The 19,110-nt window shown below is 37.4% G+C and overlaps 4 protein-coding genes across 4 annotated transcripts; 1 reads left to right on the top strand and 3 right to left on the bottom strand.

The window, feature by feature from the left end:
- Positions 1–227: 227 nt before the first annotated feature.
- Positions 228–3,306, bottom strand: LOC113105797 (P2Y purinoceptor 3). The gene is made up of 2 exons (XM_026267086.1): positions 3,057–3,306; positions 228–2,199 (listed from the first exon to the last, which is right to left on the bottom strand). The coding sequence occupies exon 2, from the start codon at positions 2,056–2,058 to the stop codon at positions 820–822; it is 1,239 nt and encodes a 412-aa protein (XP_026122871.1). The 5' UTR covers positions 2,059–2,199; positions 3,057–3,306; the 3' UTR covers positions 228–819.
- Positions 3,307–3,448: 142 nt separating this feature from the next.
- On the bottom strand, positions 3,449–7,473 carry si:dkey-6n21.12 (schwannomin-interacting protein 1). Its single transcript, XM_026267087.1, has 7 exons — positions 7,120–7,473; positions 5,656–5,873; positions 5,370–5,485; positions 5,191–5,278; positions 4,872–5,033; positions 4,116–4,233; positions 3,449–4,031 (listed from the first exon to the last, which is right to left on the bottom strand). Exons 2-7 carry the CDS (start codon positions 5,860–5,862, stop codon positions 3,931–3,933), a joined length of 792 nt encoding a protein of 263 aa, XP_026122872.1. The 5' UTR covers positions 5,863–5,873; positions 7,120–7,473; the 3' UTR covers positions 3,449–3,930.
- Positions 7,474–7,994: 521 nt separating this feature from the next.
- rnaseka (ribonuclease, RNase K a) lies at positions 7,995–9,533 on the top strand. The gene is made up of 4 exons (XM_026267089.1): positions 7,995–8,101; positions 8,206–8,284; positions 8,730–8,812; positions 8,983–9,533. The coding sequence occupies exons 2-4, from the start codon at positions 8,207–8,209 to the stop codon at positions 9,125–9,127; spliced, it is 306 nt and encodes a 101-aa protein (XP_026122874.1). The 5' UTR covers positions 7,995–8,101; position 8,206; the 3' UTR covers positions 9,128–9,533.
- A 146-nt stretch (positions 9,534–9,679) lies between these two features.
- alox12 (arachidonate 12-lipoxygenase) lies at positions 9,680–18,150 on the bottom strand. The gene is made up of 15 exons (XM_026267088.1): positions 17,856–18,150; positions 15,470–15,615; positions 14,712–14,916; positions 14,526–14,607; positions 14,305–14,427; positions 14,032–14,138; positions 13,183–13,355; positions 12,950–13,093; positions 12,577–12,780; positions 12,345–12,431; positions 11,995–12,164; positions 11,721–11,842; positions 10,885–10,985; positions 10,578–10,748; positions 9,680–10,380 (listed from the first exon to the last, which is right to left on the bottom strand). Exons 2-15 carry the CDS (start codon positions 15,611–15,613, stop codon positions 10,201–10,203), a joined length of 2,013 nt encoding a protein of 670 aa, XP_026122873.1. The 5' UTR covers positions 15,614–15,615; positions 17,856–18,150; the 3' UTR covers positions 9,680–10,200.
- Between the last annotated feature and the right edge of the window lie 960 nt (positions 18,151–19,110).

Below are 19,110 nucleotides of genomic sequence, written 5' to 3' on the forward strand. Positions count from 1 at the left end.
GACGGAAGGACAAAGGGTAGGCTGCTTGTGCTGTTCTGATGTACTCATGTCCAGTGTATGTAAAAAAAGCCACTTTGTAAGTATGCTAAATGAATGAATTATAAAGACATGTATTTAGAACAATCAGTATTTTCAAATAGGCCTATGTAAAACATTTTTTTACCTTATACTTATAAAGAAATATATTGTAAACAAGATGCCCAAACGGACACTTTGACCCTTAAGAATTTTATTCTACAATAAATTTAGATTCTGTACACACACAAAGACATCCCAATCTGAAAGAGTGCTTAATAATGTATAGTGACTTCAAAAGATCACAGTCATAATTAGATTTTCATTTAAACAGGTTCAGAAAATGTTTATTAGAACAGTTTAATTATTCACAACATGACATATTAATCCATGACAGCGCTAAACATAGACCCTGCACGAAATGTGTCCACCCTGAGGTATGCCAACAACTGCAGACATAAGACACCTTATAAATTAACTTATTATTCTATATATGTGTGTGTGTTTGCAATTACTAAAACTAAATCAATATTCAACCTTATACATATACATACACAATAACTAATATATATATATATATATAAACTAACCACCCAGGCAATCAACAAGTAAAACAATCTTTAAGGGGTCTTGAAAATACAAAACTACAAGATCCTCCATGTTTAATGTGAACACACAGAAATATACAAATACAGAGAATATAACAAAAACATCTGTTTGTTTCAAATAAATCCCATATGAAGGCAGGTCCACCAGGTTCACTTGTTGATGTCCTGGGCTGTCACATGTTTACCTGCTCATTGCTTAAGGCAGGCCTCTGTGTGTATTTTTTTTATCTGTTGGACCATTTTCCTTGTGGTTCCTTATCTCTTCAAATTCATTCTCCTCTTCCTCTCCTTTTCCCAGCATTTTAAGTGGCCATAGCAGGCCATGATGGGCATGTTCAGGTTTTTGACAACAGGGCCCGTTTTTCTCTTTAGTAAGAAAGTAAAGTAGTGCATTCAGCCAGGCATTGAATGATGCCAGCGGTCGAGTGATTTTATAACAGATGGAAACCATGCGCAAGGTGTGGCACTGCACCTTACTCGTCACTTTCAGTAGTAGGAAAATAGTGCGAGTGACATGGAAGGGGAAGAAGCAAAGAGCAAAGAGGAGAGTGATGGTAATTATGGTCTTGATGGACTTGCGCCGTCTGTTGACATAAGGTGATTGAGCCCCCAAGATGATTGACATGCCCTCTCCCCCAATTCCTGCGACACTTTCACAGCCCGTCCCACTTCTGACTCTTTGAGGAGGAGGAGGTTGAGAGTGCAGCGTCCGAAATATTGTTAACACTACACGTGAGTAGCACCAGGCAATGATGCTGAACGGCACAAAAAAGCCCAAGAAATGAAGCGTGACCCCATAAGGGATGTAATCATGGAATTCTTTATCAATTGCATCATCCCAGCAATTAATGAACATCTCCCTCGAGCCCTTACCTTCACGTGGAAGATTCTGTGTCTTTGCAAAACGGAAAATTGGGCATGTTAGTGCAAAAACGGCAATCCACACCAGAACACAAGTGCCCTTAACTGCTCGTTTGGTCTCCAAGGTGATGGTCTTCATGGGGTGGCAGATGCCTAGGTAGCGGTGCACTGATATGCAAGTGAGGAAGAAGATGCTGCAGTAGAGGTTGAAGTAGAAGAGGAAACGCACTAGACGGCACATGAAGTCTCCAAACACCCAGTCGTCCCGCATGACATAACTGGCCACCAAAAAAGGCAGGGATAAACCATACATGAAGTCTGTTGTGGCTAGGTTCACCATGTAAATCAGGGACGCGTTCCAGTGCCTGGTGTGTCGAAAGGAACGGTAGAGAACCACAAAGTTAAGGGTTATACTGAAGACAAATGTAAAGGAGTAGCAAATGGGCAAGAAGATGTACTTGTAGGACTCATCAATATTGCAGGAGGCAGCAACTGAAGAGTTGTTTGAGGAGGAAAGCTGGGCATCTGCCCCCTTCTCTGTTTCAAAAAAAACAGTAGGCGCACTTGTCGTCATTGTAGGCTAGTTCCTAATCGGATTCTTACGGAGCGTCCTGGTTTCATCCTCCCATTTTTATGCTTCTGAAACCACGTCTTCTCCAACGAACAAGTTTGTTTGAAGATCCAACGATCTCCTCCTTGTGGTCTAGTTTAACATCTATGAGACATACATTGGTGTTAGGATGCACAAAAAAAGTACCATCTTGCCAAAACCTTTAAAAGCAGCCGTCATCCCACACAAGCCCTCCCCGCATCCCCCTTTCTCTTTCACAATCCCTGATACTGTTTGCGCATAGGTAGGCCTATATATGCTGCTGATTCAGACCCTTTTCACTTCATTAACCCATCAAACAGTAACCACACTTCCCCTCAATGTTCTATTCTATCTTACCCACCCCTCACCCCATTCCTCACACTAGAACTCTCTATCCCATCCCTCTTCCTCGAAACAATTATAAATGATACGTTATTGCCAGCTTTCGAAACTTTCAGCCTTTGTTAAACTACGTCTAGTCTCCCTCTGGCTCCATTTGCACATTAAACATCCTTTGGGATTCTATGGATGTCATGGCTATCCCCACCTCCCGGTAAAGTTAGCGCACAGCTGACTGAGCTCATGGTGAATTGCTTATTGCCTACCACTTCTCAGACATATAAGACACTATGTAAATAAATCAGTGAGTACCTGAAGGTCACTAAATGACATTAAGGTAGTCTGCTTTGGCTGAATAAATAACAAGGTCCTTAGTTGGGGAATCAGACAACACCATAAACAGTGCAAACAACCCTTCACATTACCCACATATTGCAAGAGTTCACTGCTCTGCATAGCTGAAAACTTATTTAATAGTGAGACTAAAAAGACAAGAATATTTATAGACAAGATACACATATAAATTTAGCTGGGTAAGCAAAATATGAGTTTTAAAATTGTGAAACATCATTGACATACGCATGGACAGCGAAAAATAGCTATTACATCTGGTAATAAGCAGTTCAAAATCTTTCACTTACCTATTTCGTAGATCAATAAAATCCGTTTTAGAAAAAAAAACTAAGAATCTCAGTACAAATAAAACCAGAGGAACACCTCTATTCCAACACAGTTACAGCAAAGTTGACTATCAAAAAGAGCAAATCGAAGAAGATCTGGATGCAGTGACGGCTTAGTCTTTCAGCCCTGAATATTTCCCTTTCACATCAGTTCCATGAACTATTTTGACCATTCTCTCAATCCAACCCTCCTTGGTCATCTCTTGCTCCATGATCTGTCCCTCCCTCTTTCTTCTTTCCTCTATTAGTGCTGAGCTGGCCTTTTGACAACACAAACTCTGGCTAGGCAAAATACACACAGTAGAATAGAGCAATATTATACCAATTTAACAAAACAGAACACATATACAATCTTACTGAATTCCTTTTTATTCCACAAAATAATATTTAAGTATTTCACAAACAGTGACACAAACAATCCAGTTATGGATATTTAAATCAATGTACGTACACACATATACATTGTAGCATTTTATGAGCCATGTCTTAACATGTGAGGCTTGGCATAATTGGCTTTGGAACGAAAAAATTAAAGTAATATTGAGCAAAAGAGCATGTCATGAGATACTGTATATTGTCTTTTGCCGCTTTGTTGCTTTATCAGTTAGATCTTGCAACTGTAAGAGTGTAAACTGCAGTTTTAAACCCTCATCTGTGTCTTACAAATGTCAAGAATAATACTGTAAAAGTCTGAAAAAGTCTTTTGAAGTGATGATGGAGTGCTGCAGCTTTTCACAGTGAAGTCAATTAGTTCAGGCAGCTCGCGGACAGTCTTGTAAAGGAAGGGTCCCGTCATTTTGTTCTTTAGTGGAAATACTTGTTTTTTTTTTGCGCATCAGAGTGATGTCATATCTTGTACCTCCAGCAGCATGGCGTCTTGCTCTGTTCTCAGTTGGTCCCTTGTGAGAAGTCGACCCACCAGCTCTGAACTGAGGTCTACACACATACACAGACTTGCTCAATTATTCACAACAGACATCAGCAATTTAACGCAATATGTAAAAGAATACTTAGGCTTACCATGAATGTCTTTGCTTAGTGAGGTCCTCAGCGCTTTCAACTCCTTCAAGCTGAAATTCTTCAAGTCATTTCTTTCGTAGTGCTTCCTTTCTCTGACAGCCTCACTGGGAGCTATAGTCTGTGATTGGGGTTTAGGAAAGTTCAATTACAACTTTGCATTTATACAGAAACATTCAAAAGTTTAGGGATGGTAAGATTTAAAAATGTTTTTGAAAGTCTCTTATGCTCACTAAAGCTGTGTTTATTTGATAATAAACAGTAAAAACTGTATTATGTTTGTATTATATTTGTACTTATTGTAAAATGTGTTTTATTCCTGTGATGGCAAAGCTGAATTTTCAGCTGCCATTAGTGTCACATGAACCTTCAGAATTCTGTGCTGATTTGGTGCACAAAAAACCTTATTATTATTACCAATGCTGAAAACCCTTGTGCCGCTTAATATTGTTGTGGAAACTGTGATTATTATTTTTTTCTGGATTCTTTGCTGAACATAATTTTCAAAAGAACAGCATTTATTTAAAAATGATAATTATTTTTTTTATATATAAATGTAAAAGTCTTTACTGTCAGCTTTGATAAAATTAACGCATCCTTGCTCAATAAAAGTATTAATTTCTTTAAAAATAAATCTTACTGACCCCAAATATTTGAATGGTAGTGTAATGAACATGGCATCTACACACCTAATAGAAAATAATACCTAACTATTTGAATAAGTGTGCTTGAAGTTATGAGTATGTGCTCTTTTCTAACCTGTTTGTGCTCCAATCTCAATTTATGTCTGAGTACACTCAGCGCAGCTCTGACATCGTTCTTGAACCCTCTTGATTTGCTTTTCTTAGCCGATGCAGAGCTTGAACTACTTTCTTTCTCTAACCTCTGATTGCTGCCACTCTTACTGGACTGTTTTGCCACCTGAAAAGGTAACAAAGAGCATTAAAAGCAAGTATTAATCATACCAGGTTATCCCATCAATAACAGACATGAACAAAGATGTGTCTTAAATATAACATTGTTTACATTACAGTGTGTTGATTAATTGTGAAAATGTCAATATTGCAATTTATTGTACCTTGTTCTTTGCCTCCATTTCCTCTTCTTCCTCTTCACTTTCACTGTTGTTAATGAAGCAAAGCTGTAGATTCATCTGGCTCTGAAGCCTATAATAATAAAGCACTTTTGCTATAGATTTTATTCAAATTGCGAGGAAGTGAACAGAAAAGTAGTTGAGATTTATGAAATCTGCATGACCTTGTTGTCAGGGCAGTCAGGCGACTGTTGCAATCGTCCTCCATGTCCTCATAGGTTTCTCTGTGACTGCTCAGCCCTCTGATTTCTGGCCAGTCTACTGTCAGCCTGTCTAAGTCCTGCAGAAAAACATCCCAGCATAAATTCACTGTGGCTGTTATGGTAGATAAGTAGTCAAGGAGTATAGTAAAAAGAACTGTAGCACTTGCTAATCCAAAACATGAAGTGTCATTTGTTTTTTAATCTTTTACCGTTTAATGCACATTACTATCTTTACTCTCTTTCAGACCTTTTCCCTCTGTCTTCGCTCTTCTTGTTGCTTCTCAAGTTCAGCAATACGGAGACTCAGATCCTCCCAGTGCATGATGGGTAAGCCCAGGTCATCATCAGGGTATCCCTCTTGCCATAATAAGGCTGCCCCCTCTGCATCCTCCTCTGTCTCATCACTCTCTTTTTCATCTCCTCTCTCCCGCTCTTTTTCTTTTTCCCCATCCATTCTCAAGGTCCCTAACAGAATAAGAGGGGGGATCAAGAAGACAATATATTTTAGGGGAAAACAATAAAAAAATGTATTACATAACAATTCTATAACACCAAATGGTTTTAAAGGAAAGGACGTGATGTGGCATGTAGCCAGGTATGGTCTCCCATACTTGGAATTTGTGCTTTGCATTTAACCCATCCAAGTGCACACACATGCTGCGGCACCCGGGGAGCAGTTTTGGGTTCGGTGCCCTGCTCAAGGGTCTCACCTCAGTCGTGGTATTGAGGGTGGAGAGAGCGCTGGTAACCCCCCCCCACCCCAACCCCCCCCCCAACTGACAATCCCTGCCGGACCCTGAGACTCGAACCTGCAACCTTTGGGTTACAAGTCCGACTCGCTAAACATTAGAGATACTAAGACTGTCTTAGTAATTTTTTAATAGAAACTGGCATCATCAGATCTGGACAGACTCATTTTAACATTTACTCCTTAAAATTAATTAGTATCTATGTCTGTTTATAGTACTATAGTACCATAAAGTACTAAAGTACCAGAAAGTACTTTTTAATTATAGTATGTAATTATACTATAATGTAGCACTTTTTAATTACTGTCCAGTATCTATTTCCCTTACAAGAATATTATTCATATTATATTATGCATATAGCAATAGTGACTACAGTAATAATTTAATTGTTAACAAATTGTACATTCTTCCTATTCAATTCTATAGGAAGCTGTGGATCATATATTACCCCAAATCCTGTTACCTTTTTAGTATTTTTTTTTTAAATACTATAGTACTTGTTCTAGTAACTTTTAACAATGCAAAATAGTTCTGAGTTTTAACTGGACAGAATATTTATCCCTGGATATTATAAACTAGTGTGTATTTCAATACAAGTAACATTTTACTAGTAAAGCCGCTTCTCTTGCAACATCTGTGTTTTGTTGGTCTTTCACAGAATATGGACGAAACATCTCAGCATTTTTTATTTCCTAGAAACGTTACAACATCCAGAACATGAGGTGCCATCTACCGTATTAACACAGAAACTGCATTGTCCCAAAATATCATTAAAAATACTAATTTGGAAATTAGGTTTAAATCATAAACAGGAATATATTTACATATTTTACGTAATTTATACATTCCAGTTATTAAAAGGCTTTTTAATGTAGCCGTGTGCTTTCACGTTTGGCCACGTATTGCCCTGAAACAATGCATCCTAAAACTTCTGTGTTGCTTAGTTTTAGAGGTATACTTACTTTTTTGGTGGAATGTGTTTGTAAATTATGCCTTGCTCTCCAACAAGTCAAAAAACATAAATTTCCATAGTTTTCTTAGACTTTAAATCTTGTTTTCCTCAGCGCTGTCCCGTTACGCGCCCTCCTCGTCTTCGTTTTCCTTTTCACTCTTTTTCATCCATCGAGATAAATTTTCTTCCTATTTTACCCCTTCTTACACTTCGTTCTTAAGAGGGTTATATCTATTGATGTTCACCTGTTTAGTCAATACAACATTTTTGCTACTTAAATATTTCTCAACGCAGAGGGCCAAAACTAGAGGAATTTGGCGACGTTTTGTTATGAGCAGAGAACGTGAAGGGAGGAGAGAACGAGCGAAGAGTCATAAATGTAACTGCTTCAGGTGTCCAATTTCAAAATTTGCAGACATTACAAAAAATTAGATAATGCATCCTTAAAATCCCAGCAGACTGTAGTCTATAACTCCTAATAGATAGCTGTACAAAACAAGTTTTGTTTCTAAGATGAAAAGTAAACCGTTTGTGTTTAGGTGTCAAATGTCAGCAAGTCTAAACATGCCTAATTTATGAAGGCAAAATTGTAACCATCAGTGAACTGCTGAGTTCAGATTATGTTTACAGAACATTAAGATAAACCCTCGGATGATGATAAAACATCCTTTAAAACTTCATAATTCAAGGAAAATACATTTTAAATGCATAAAAACCGATTAGACGTGGATGTTTTTGTATTTCCTAATCTCAAATGGTTTATTGAAGCGAGTTAAAGGTGGTTGGGATAGATGTGGATAGTGTTTTTGTATAAATAGACAGTCGATGAGCTCTTAATATAAACGAACGAAGTGCATAAAGTTTGTTTCAAACTCTTCATGACGTTGCACTCGGCACTTCAGTCACTCTACTTCCGCTTCCTCTAAAGTCAGCTGATTTAATCGGGTGACTGTTGACACCAATCGCACCGAGGCTAGAACATTTAAACAAAAGTAACTTTTAAAGTTGAAATGACTGTTGCATAAAGTTTATTTTATTTGAAACGGTCCTCTGGCATCTCTCCGAGTAACTGAAATCTGATAAACTTCTATTATAGAATGGCTTCTTTGCTTTTCTGCGGTCCTAAACTGGCAGCATGTGGACTGGTCCTGAGCATTTGGGGTGTCATTATGCTGGTAAGTTAAGTTAATTCTCTATTTTGTCACTATTCTTGTGTTTTCTATGCTGAAAGGTCTCTAAAATACGTTAAGCACATCTTAATTTTGGGGGGGACTGTAGTAAATTGCCTTCACACATAATTTCAACAACAATACAGGGTTCTTGTTGTCCTGGGAAACTTAGAAATGTCAGGGAATCATAAAAGCTTGATTCACAAGCCTGTTAAAGTGATGGGAATTTCAATAAATATTTATTTAGCTAGAAATTGCTCTTTATGAGGGTTATAATTATAAAAATATTGATATTGAAAATCCTTACCAATTCACTACAAACTACTAAAAATCAAGTAGTAAAATTTAAACATAAAGGTGTGGGGGCGCTAAATATGAAAACTAGCAGACCGTTCCAGTGAAGGGAGAAATACGGCCCTATATGATTATCAAAATGTCTTATTCCTCTTAGGCAATGCTGGGGATTTTTTTCACCACACATTCAGCTGTGCTCATAGAGGATGTTCCTTTCAAAGATACAGACATGGAGGACGGGTGGGTTCCTTTTGCTGTTTACTCATTTAATCACACTGGAAAACAAGTCTGTCTAGCATGGGGAATGACACATTCTCAAGACTTTATGATAGAAGCTCTGACAGTCCAAAATGTAGTCTTGTCAAAGGGATTTTGGCTCTTTTTTCTTACACTCTTTTTTCTCATTTCAGGCCAAATGCACTGCAAAACATCTATGGTTTGTACAACCAAGTTGGATACAATTGCTTCATCGCAGCAGCAATCTACGTTGGCATTGGAATCCTGTCATTTTGTCAAGTTCGCCTGAACAAGCGCAAGGAATATCTGGTGCATTAATACCACCTAGTTATTGGAGTATTACTCTACCTCTAAATTCCTTAGTTGTCCTTGTATTTACTAATGCTGCATTTGCCTTAAAAATGAAGCCTTAAATGAGTGTAGATATTTAAGTTTGAATGATGATCTATTTTACTGTGCTTTTCTTTATCGCCTTTCTATCTTGAAGCCTATCATAAAATTATCATGTGTGCGCTTATTCATTATGATTATGTGGTACCTCCCCAATTTGACTTTTATAGTCCTCTTTTGATCAGTAGACCAACCAGACATAAATAAAATATTTAATTGTGATTTTATTTATACTTAAACACCTATCATATATTAATTCTGTTTAAGTAAATGTTGATTGGAATTTTACATGGTCACAATGGTTCTGTTGTTGCAATAAATGACTCAAGATTTTGCCGAAGTATGTATGTCACTATAGGAGTAGATAAGTGTAGACCTTGTCTCTCAGTCAACATGGGTTTAAAATTTTAGATGAATAACTGGAAACTGGAAACAAATACTCTCATGCTTAAGTACTGAAGGTTAAATGGGATTAAAAAATTCAATACAAATAATGAAAAACATTTTATTTGCTATGGAAAGTATCTGTACAATGCATGTTTTTAAAACAGCTATAGGAAAAGTTTTGTAATGCATGATTCACTGTCCTCATCTGGAAGAAGGCTATATATGAAGTCTGTCTCAAGGCTGATGACGTGTATGAAACTACAGCAGTGAGTAAAAATCCACAGAACTCAGTTCAGCACCACTCAAACAGTGGCTTCTGACAAAGGTTTTTTTTTTTTTGAAAATTAAAAAAAAAAAATTCTGCTCATGAAAAGGAAGGTAGAAAACATAAAACTACTTAATTATTTAAAAAGTGTTACAAACTAAACAAATTACATAATTATGTCACAGTATTTCTGCCATCATTCCTGAGAAAGGCATAGGTCTCAGTTATAGCTAGGAAAGGCACAAAAAAAAGACTTTGAGTGTAATCTGAATGTGTGCTAACTTTAAGATTTAGCTCAGGAAAATTCTCCCAGATGCATATACACATAAATTTGGACTGAGTGTTTTCTTTAAATGGTGATGCTATTTTCCATGCGGCTTGGGCACAGATAGAGGTACTGCAGTTCCAGTCCCTCATTCTGAGCTATTATCTGCTCCTCCAGTTCTTTCAGCTCCTTTCTGAATTTATCAATCACCCTCAAAGCAGCAGGCTCAGTAAAGTACTGTTCCACATACTGGCCCATTGGAATCTGAAGAAAAGAGAGGAAACAACTGTTAAAGTCATCACTGTGATAATCTGTTAAAGGCTAATTAATTTTAATGGAAGGAAATTTACTTTGGATGGATATAGTCCCATGTTACTTAGAAATATGAATTATATTGTACTTGTACGAGCATAAATAATAAAATAAAGGCACAGTTGTGACGGCCTGTGCTGTTGACTCACCGCATCCGGCTGCGCTCTGCCCAAGTGCCATGTGATGGCCATCTGCACACAGGACTGGCTGATATCAGGGAGGGTGTCCATGATCATGCCCATGGTGACAGCATCCTTGTCTTTTGGTGGAGGGTGCCGCATGGTGCAGGGTGTGTTGGGAACCCATGCACACCAATCAAACTACAGTACAGAGAGGGAGACCAAATTGATAATGCCTTGTAAACTGATTTTTAGGTAACACACTTCATGTCTGGTAACCTGCATTCAGTATAGTGAGAAATAATTTAAATTTGATCAAATGTGATGTGTTAGTTACCTGTCCATTGTTGGTGGCTGCATGTTGTGCTGTGCTGGTAAAGATCGCCACGCTTAACAGTGTGATGAGTTCTTCTTTTGTCTTCAGCTCACTGGCTAGGCCTGACATGCAAGAAACGTGAATAGTTACTTGTAAGATTAAATTTCAAGTGCCATTTATTTTGCTTATTCTCATTCTTTTTCTCTCTCTCTGTATTCAGTTCCTTCACACAAAAGCACAAGGCAAACAGCTCATGTAGTTCATTGTGATGAGACATGTTTCTTCCCCTAGTGACCACAAGGGGTCACTGTATTATAAGTCTTTATGTGCTTTATTACTTCTTTTCCTGTTTAATTTAGACCAAATGGTTCATCTGACATGCAGCATGTGTATCTATCCCACTGATGTCTTTTGACCATTTTTAAAATGCAATATCGGTGACATGTATTTGTGTATTGTATTGGATGATTTTTATTAGCGTCCAAAATGTTAGGGTTGGCAAGATTGATACAATTATTTTTGGAAAAAAGTCCCCGGTGTTCACCAAAATAGTCTCTTGTGGAAACCAAGATACATTTTTCAGGATTCTTTATAATAAAACGTAAAAACTACACCATTCATTTGAAACAGAAATCATTGTAACATTATAAATGTCTTTACTGTCTTTTTTTGCTCGATTTAGTGCATCCTTCAAAATAAAAGTATTAATTTCTTTTAAAAACAAGGTACTGACAACAACCTTTCAAACTGTAGAGTATATGTTAAGCCTAAAAAAAATACACTTCCCAGGGTTCTTGATCCACTACAGGACATTTATGGGTCCTGTGATGCAGTCATGTAGGCCATTCATTTCTTACCAAAATGAGGCACATCCACAAAGCCCTCCACAGCCACATCATGAATCCACGCCTGAAGTTCTGAGTCCTGTTCAACTTCACTATCACTCTTGTAGTACAGGGAAACTATTCCTGAAACAAAACTGAGAGAGAAAGAGAAAGAGAAAAATAGTGTTTAAGGAAATAGGCCTGATGTGAGTTTTCACATGCAAATGTCAAAAAGAATTATATCTATTGCACATCTACAAGCATAAGAATTAAATCTGAATAAAGAAGTCCTATTTAAATACATTACTTTTGAATTACATTCCACAGCATCATGGAATGATCCCTGTAGAAATAGTCTCTCAGTTTAGTAACTCCTCTGTCCAAGAAGTCCAGTTTGGGCTGGAGCGAGCGATAGGTTAATACTTTATATTCCCTCTGGGCCAGAATCAGCAGTCCCTGTCCACCTGTTGATACCACCTGAAAAACAATTTTTTTAAACGTATGACCTACTTAGTGAATTAAAAATACACTACAGTTACGTTGTGGTTGGCTGGTTTTAGTGGGTGATAAGATACAAGACCACTAAACATCCAGTGATCAAAGCTCAAGGTGCTAAAAAGATTATATATATATATTTTTTAGTATTTGTTTACTCACCTTTTTGAAGATGCCATCCATTGAGAGGAGCTGTGTTCTTCCACGACAATTAATCTCAAGTGTATACCTTAGGTGTGGAGCCAAGAGCTGCAATAAGAGAAAAAGTAAAGAAGATCCTTAGCATACAATACATCTAATTTAACCAATGAGAGATATTGAAATAACTGTGATTATCTAACTACACATGCAAATGTATCTTTCCTAAAAAGCATTCCTATAGACTTCCTCTAACCTTATATATAGGGTGAACAGCTGGCAGCTGACGGAGTGTGGCCACACAGATCACTTCTACCATCAAGTGTGTCCGAAGCAGATGTGATAACAACTGAAAGACCTGGAACTCAGCGTGACGAACCCACATCTTAGCCAACAACCAGGCCAGAGGTGGGTCGCTAGGTAGAAATATGGGTGTGTCCTTATCAGGTTTCTGTTCAAGCTGAAAGGAAGGGAGAAGAACAATCAGCAGAATTCATGTTTACATGTTTTTTATCTTTTTTTTTAAAAACAGATTTTCAAGTGATGGAGGTATGAATACATTGAGGAAAATTCTGCTTTATATTCGTCCCAGATCATTATGATAATAAATGCGAGTCAGCAGGTTGTACCTGTATGGCGATGGGAATGAGACCTTTCTCAGGATGCTCATACAGTAAGCAAATAGGGGCAGCTATGTGCTGTGTCTTGTCCCGGATTACATTGGCAGGAATCCCATCCATTATCCCATGATCAACCAGAAATATATTTCCTTTCTTTAGCAGGAGAGACAAAGAAACGTAAATATTAGATCTACTGTTCCAAGAAACCATTGTGTTTATGAAAATAAGCACTAAACTCTCACTTTGAGTTCCTCCTTCAGCGTGGTTGTAGGTATCAGAGAAGACTGCACCATGTCTCCAGTGACAGGGAAGTTTGAGGGCAGCTCTTTGCACCTGGTAATCATACGTGGGTTTGAGCCATTGAGGAACTGGTAACCAAAAAACCAGTCTTCTTTCCAGTGGTTCATGGTGTATTCTGTTCAGAATATTGATCACAAAGTCATTTTATTAAATTTAATAACATTTAGAAACATTTGTAAGTAGGTTGATTCTGCAATGATTATTTTAAATCAAGCCAATAAACAAAAATCAATCAACGAACAGCTAAAACAGGTTTAAATATTTAACTGCGTCACTGCAACTCTAACCCCTGGGTTACGTTCTCATTTGCATATTTATGAGGTAAGTAACGTCGAACAAAAATAGCGCCTGATAGAGAGCTACCTCCAGCTGTTTTTAGAACTGCTCACCTGTATGTTGAAATGCCTTTCATGGTAATTTTAAATATGTTTATTTTACAATAAACAACGAACAACACAGTCTCCTCTTTACTCCAGATAACGTGTTGCTCATTTTTCTCTCAGACACTAAAACAGCATGTAAAGTTCATGAGACTCACGAGTAGGTAAGTGCTTTTTAATGTATTATTGGTTTTTGTTGTCCAAGAGTTTCTCCAAGAGAGGGCGTAAATGTAAAATTGTGACATGACATACATGACTCCTAAACATAGCTGCGTTACATAAACATGTTACAGAATGACATTTTCTAGGAAGAGAGCTTTCTAAGAAATGAAGTGATTTGCATGGAATGCATATTTTGTGGTAACTAAGCTAGGCATTTAGCTAAACAAGTGAAGATTTAGCGATTGTTACCAGCTATAGGGCTTCTTAGCTTCCAGAAGATCCTTTTGAAGTCGTCGAGGTCGTCCCAGGACTTCCCGAACTTGATTGCCAGCTTTTTCAGAGAGAGCTCCAAAAGCCTGAGAAGCCAAACAGTGTACAAATTAATTGAGTTATTAGATGAATGTAATAGTAATTAAATGATGCATAGACAGGGGAACACATCAGCTTATGCATCTTTAAATATCAAGTCACTCTAATATAACAATACTTGCACTGCAAACCCCCATAGAGCATTTTACTCACGCATAGTGAAGGGATCCCACAAAGTCACTGCGCTTCTCGTTGTCAAAGCGAGCGTCCTGGGGCAGATCGGCCTCTGTCTTGGCATCAATGCATTTTGGAATGCCTGGGGCCCATGCAAGCCATCTGATAGGTGAGACACAGAGTTCAACAAGGATTTAGTACATTCTTTACAAAGATAGCAATGTAATGATAAGTTCAGTGTATGGAGTTGCCTTGAAGACCTGTATATTTTTTGCCTCTCCTGAAGCTCTGCGTTTCTGTGAGATATCTCCAGTGGCAAAGTGTCATCGTTGACCTTTTTGGCTATGAGAGAAAAGGAACCGGAGTTGAGGATTTAATCATGTGGATTCATTTTGAACTCAGATTGGTCTTAGTTGTTATTGCATTTGCAGTTCAACATAACTGACCTGTGCCTTCTCTCAGCTCTACCACCACTTTGTCTCCCACTAGCCAACGGTAACAGGGAAAAGTATAGCTGCATCTTTGTCCAGGTACACTGACTTTGACATAACGGCAGAACCAGTTATCCTCCACCCAGTACTTCTGCTTCTCCAGGCGCACCAGTATCAGGGGACCCAAATCAGCAGTGCTTTTAACTGTGTAATCATCCACCTATAAAATGATTGGAATATATCAATATAAGAGAGGTTTAAATTCATTATTATTAGTCAGTATTGCATATTTAGATTATTTCATATTTTGTACATTTAGATTACATTTCGCCATCATTTAATTAAATAATTGAATAACACCTTTAAATATTTAACAAATCTCAAAATGAGTTTTTAATATTGTGCATTATAACATGATGTCTAAATTCACTTGTATCATCTAAAATGTTTGTTTATAGTTGTTAGTGTTTTATCTGAATTTTTTAGACAATAGTTCAAAATAATTAAGTCATTTATCAGTTATTGGCTATTATTTAAAAATATACACCATTATTTTTCTGAACATTATTGGTCAAAATTTTAATATTGGTGTGTGTGTGTGTGTGTATGTGTGTGTTTTACTACTACTCTACTTTTTAAGAGAGATTTTTTTTTTCTTTTTTGAAAATGTGATTATTTTCATAGCATTATTATCCATTGTCACATGTAAATAAAATAAAAAGATCTCCACTGCTCTAGAGAGAAAAGAGGAAATAATAGTTATGTTTGCTCACCGCTCCTCTGCGAAAGTCTAGGCCTGGATTGTCCAGCACAGTTTTCTCACTCTCTCCTTTCTCTCCAACCAGAGTCACGTATATATAGTTATTGGTTCCTGAATATTCGGAGGTCCCGGTGGCCACTGTCACTTTGTACTCCATCTGCACACATACATATACAATTGTATGTAACTGTAGTTTATTGTCTTCAGATAAATGTACAGTATATATATATATATATATATATAGATAAGCTCTCACTGGCCACTTTATTACTGTAGGTACACCTGTTCAATTGCTTGGTTACACAAATTGCTAATCGGTCAATCACATGGCAGCAACTCAATGGATTTAGGCATCTAGATGTGGTGAAGAAGACTTGAAAACCAGACCGAAACTTCAAACCGAGCATCAGAATGGGGAAGGAAGGGGATTTAAGTGACTTTGAATGTCGAATGCCAGACGGGCTGTTCTGAGTATTTCAAAAACTGCTGATCTACTGGGATTTTTACACACAGACATCTCTAGGGTTTACAGAGAACAGTCCCAAAAAAGAGAAAATAACCACTAAGTGGCAGTTGTGTGGACAAAAATGCCTTGTTGATGTCAGAGGTCAGAGGAGATTGGGCAGACTAGCTAGAGATGATAGAAAGGCAACAGTATTTCAAATAACCACTCATTACAACCAAGGCATCCAGAATACCATCTCTGAGCGCACAACACGTTGAACCCTGAAGCAGATGGGCTACAGCAGGAGAAGACCACACCTGTTGCCGGTCCTGTCAGCTAAGAACAGGAAACGGAGGCAACAATTTGCACAGGCTCACCAAAATTGGACAATAGAAGATTGGAAAAGTGTTGCCTGTTCTGATGAATCTTGATTTCTGTTGCGACATTCAGATGGTAGGGTCAGAATTTGGTGTGAAGAACATGAAAGCATGGATCCATCCTGCCTTGTCTCAACGGTTCAGACTGGGGGTGGTGTAATGGTGTGGGGGACACTTGGCATGCTTTGGGCCTCTTAGTACCAACTGAGAATTATTTAAACGCCACAGCCTACCTGAGTATTGTTGCTGACCATGTCCATCCCTTTATGACTACAGTGTACCCATTTTCTGATGGCTACTTCCAGCAGGAAAATGCAGCATGTCACAAAGCTCAAATCATCTCAGACTTATTTCTTGAACATGACAATGAGTTCACTACTCAAGCGGCCTCCACAGTCACCAAATCTCAGTCAAATAGAGCAGCTTTGGGATGTGGTGGAACAGGAGATCCACATCATGAATATGCTATTTAAACCATCTAATAGAGTGTTATAGCACATGTTAATCTGTTGCCTCAAAGTATTGTGCAATCAGTTTCTGTCTGCACTGGATGATTACAAAAGAAAGCAATGTATGGTGGAAGTGAAAGTGGAAAAAAAGTGAGTGCTTGAAGAGGATTTCTTGCATATAAGAATGATCTCCCTTGGGCTTTATCCCCTGTTTTCACAGAATAATAGGTAACCAATAACACGAAACCAAGACACACCTACAGTCAGATCAGCATATGGTCTTGAATAGAACAAAACCCCTCAATGTATTATGAGACAGAAAAGATTCAAATTCAGGTAGACACTTCAGCGTAATTTGATCTAGTGAGCTTCCCTGTTGTTATAATAGAACACAAGTCAAACTGAAAAGAAAGAGTCCATTGTGCATGCGGTATTTACAGTAGGAAAAAAATATGACAGTACAGTATTAATAATAAGGAACAGAAGGGAACATTTTTAGAATAAGATTTATTTGTTAGTTATGCATTATGAATGTTTTTTTTTACAGCATTTATTAATCTAGGTAAATATTAATTTAAGATATGCTATTGTTCAGTGTTAATTAATGTGTTTATACAACTTAAAACTTTTTTAGTATTTGATAAAGAGTTTCATTAGTTGTTGCTGTTGTAGTAGCTTTTCTCACGCTTTTCTAGTTCAAGTTTATCAAGTTTGGTCATCTTTCACCAACAGCCACGCATCTAGAAAAACTTTTATCAGATTGGTTTCACCAAGATATTTTAAGAGCAAGCTCGTTTATCTGTCCATTACACTGGCTAATAAAACTGCACTCTGTACAGGTGCATAAAATGTTTTGCATATATAGCACACAGACACACATACATAGCCTAAAAGCATAGAAACAACTTCATTTTATGGCCATCAGGAAATATGACTTGAAGGTCTTAAATTAGCTTAAAGCAGACTAGTTATTCCAATTGACAGAGGTTCACAGATTACTTACCAGTGAGGCAACCTGTGAAGAAACACTCATATATTTAACTTAAATCAACAGAAAGCATTAGAAACCCATTGGAATTGCTTAAATGTGTTCAAATAAATTGACAGAAATCTGAAAAATAGTTTACCTTTTTTTTTTTGAGAATGGTGTGGTGGTAAAAATTAGCTTTTTTTGTTGCTCCTCTGCTGTAGTTTCTCTTGCTTTTTTCTCAACCAACTACTTTCCTTCTTTCATTTAAGCCTGTTGCAAACCCCTTTGTACACATCAACTGACTTTTCACTGACCTTCCAGTTTCACTGACTGAATCAGGCAGATATTTGCTTTGAAATGTTCTGTCTCTACTGGTCTCCTCCCTCATACCTCCTGTCCAGTCCTTCCCCCTCTCCCACCCCTTTAGCCTTTTCTGTCACAGTCCTCTATGGACTGATATTTTAACCTCCTCGTTTGTTTATTCATTTTTTCTTTGCTATTAACTTCAAGGAAGTGGTTAGTACTAGCTCATAGAAAAACCACAAGGTTAAACAATATTTTTTTGTACTGAACTTGTGAAACCTCCCTGAAGTCTATGTGAAACGTTCACATGAACTGTCTGAGACAGCACAATCATATTTCAGCTAGACTTCTAGCAACACTTCAGTTAGGAAGTCAAAGTGTTAAAGCTTGTCACTGCAAAGAATTTATTTGTAAAGAATGCCGTTCTGTGCAGAATTACAAGCAATATTTTACTTTTTTACAGTGTTCTGGCAAATGCCAAGACATTTCATTTATTTTCTGGTGGTTTATTTCACATTATCATTTCAATTTTTGGTCCTGAATATCTTTTATTACCAGACGTTTCAGGGTTTTACATAACATATAAACTTAAAATGTCATTAAAACATACAGAGTGCAAAAAAAAAAAAACATTTAAAAACTTTCAGGTTGAGCATGTGTGCATTTAGTCTTGGCAGAAGGCTTAAATATATGCAAAACGTATTTGGTGTTGAGGAAGTACATGACGGACATGATGTGGTGCAGTGTAAGCACGTCCCTTTTTCTGATAGTTGTCCTCGGATACGTTTTATGGCACTGCTGTTCAAAAGTGTGGGATTAAACATCAGTATAATGTTACAAAAGATTTCCATTTCAAGGTGTTCATGGCTACTTGATAATTACAGACAAGTGTGTTGGAGCAGGGTTGGAACTGAAGTCTGCAGGATGATAGGTCTCCAGGATCAGGGTTGGAGATTCCTGCTCTATGTGTACATTTAACCTCATGAAGTACATAGTTTCTTACAGCAAACATATCTTGAAAAATTAACCACATTCAAGATATACCGAGCTAGTGCATTTTTGCATGAGATATGTTATCATAATTAAACGTGATAATATAAGACTTCTGAT

Source organism: Carassius auratus, chromosome 7 (genome assembly GCF_003368295.1).
Source record: "Carassius auratus strain Wakin chromosome 7, ASM336829v1, whole genome shotgun sequence".
Taxonomy (NCBI): Eukaryota; Metazoa; Chordata; class Actinopteri; order Cypriniformes; family Cyprinidae; genus Carassius; species Carassius auratus.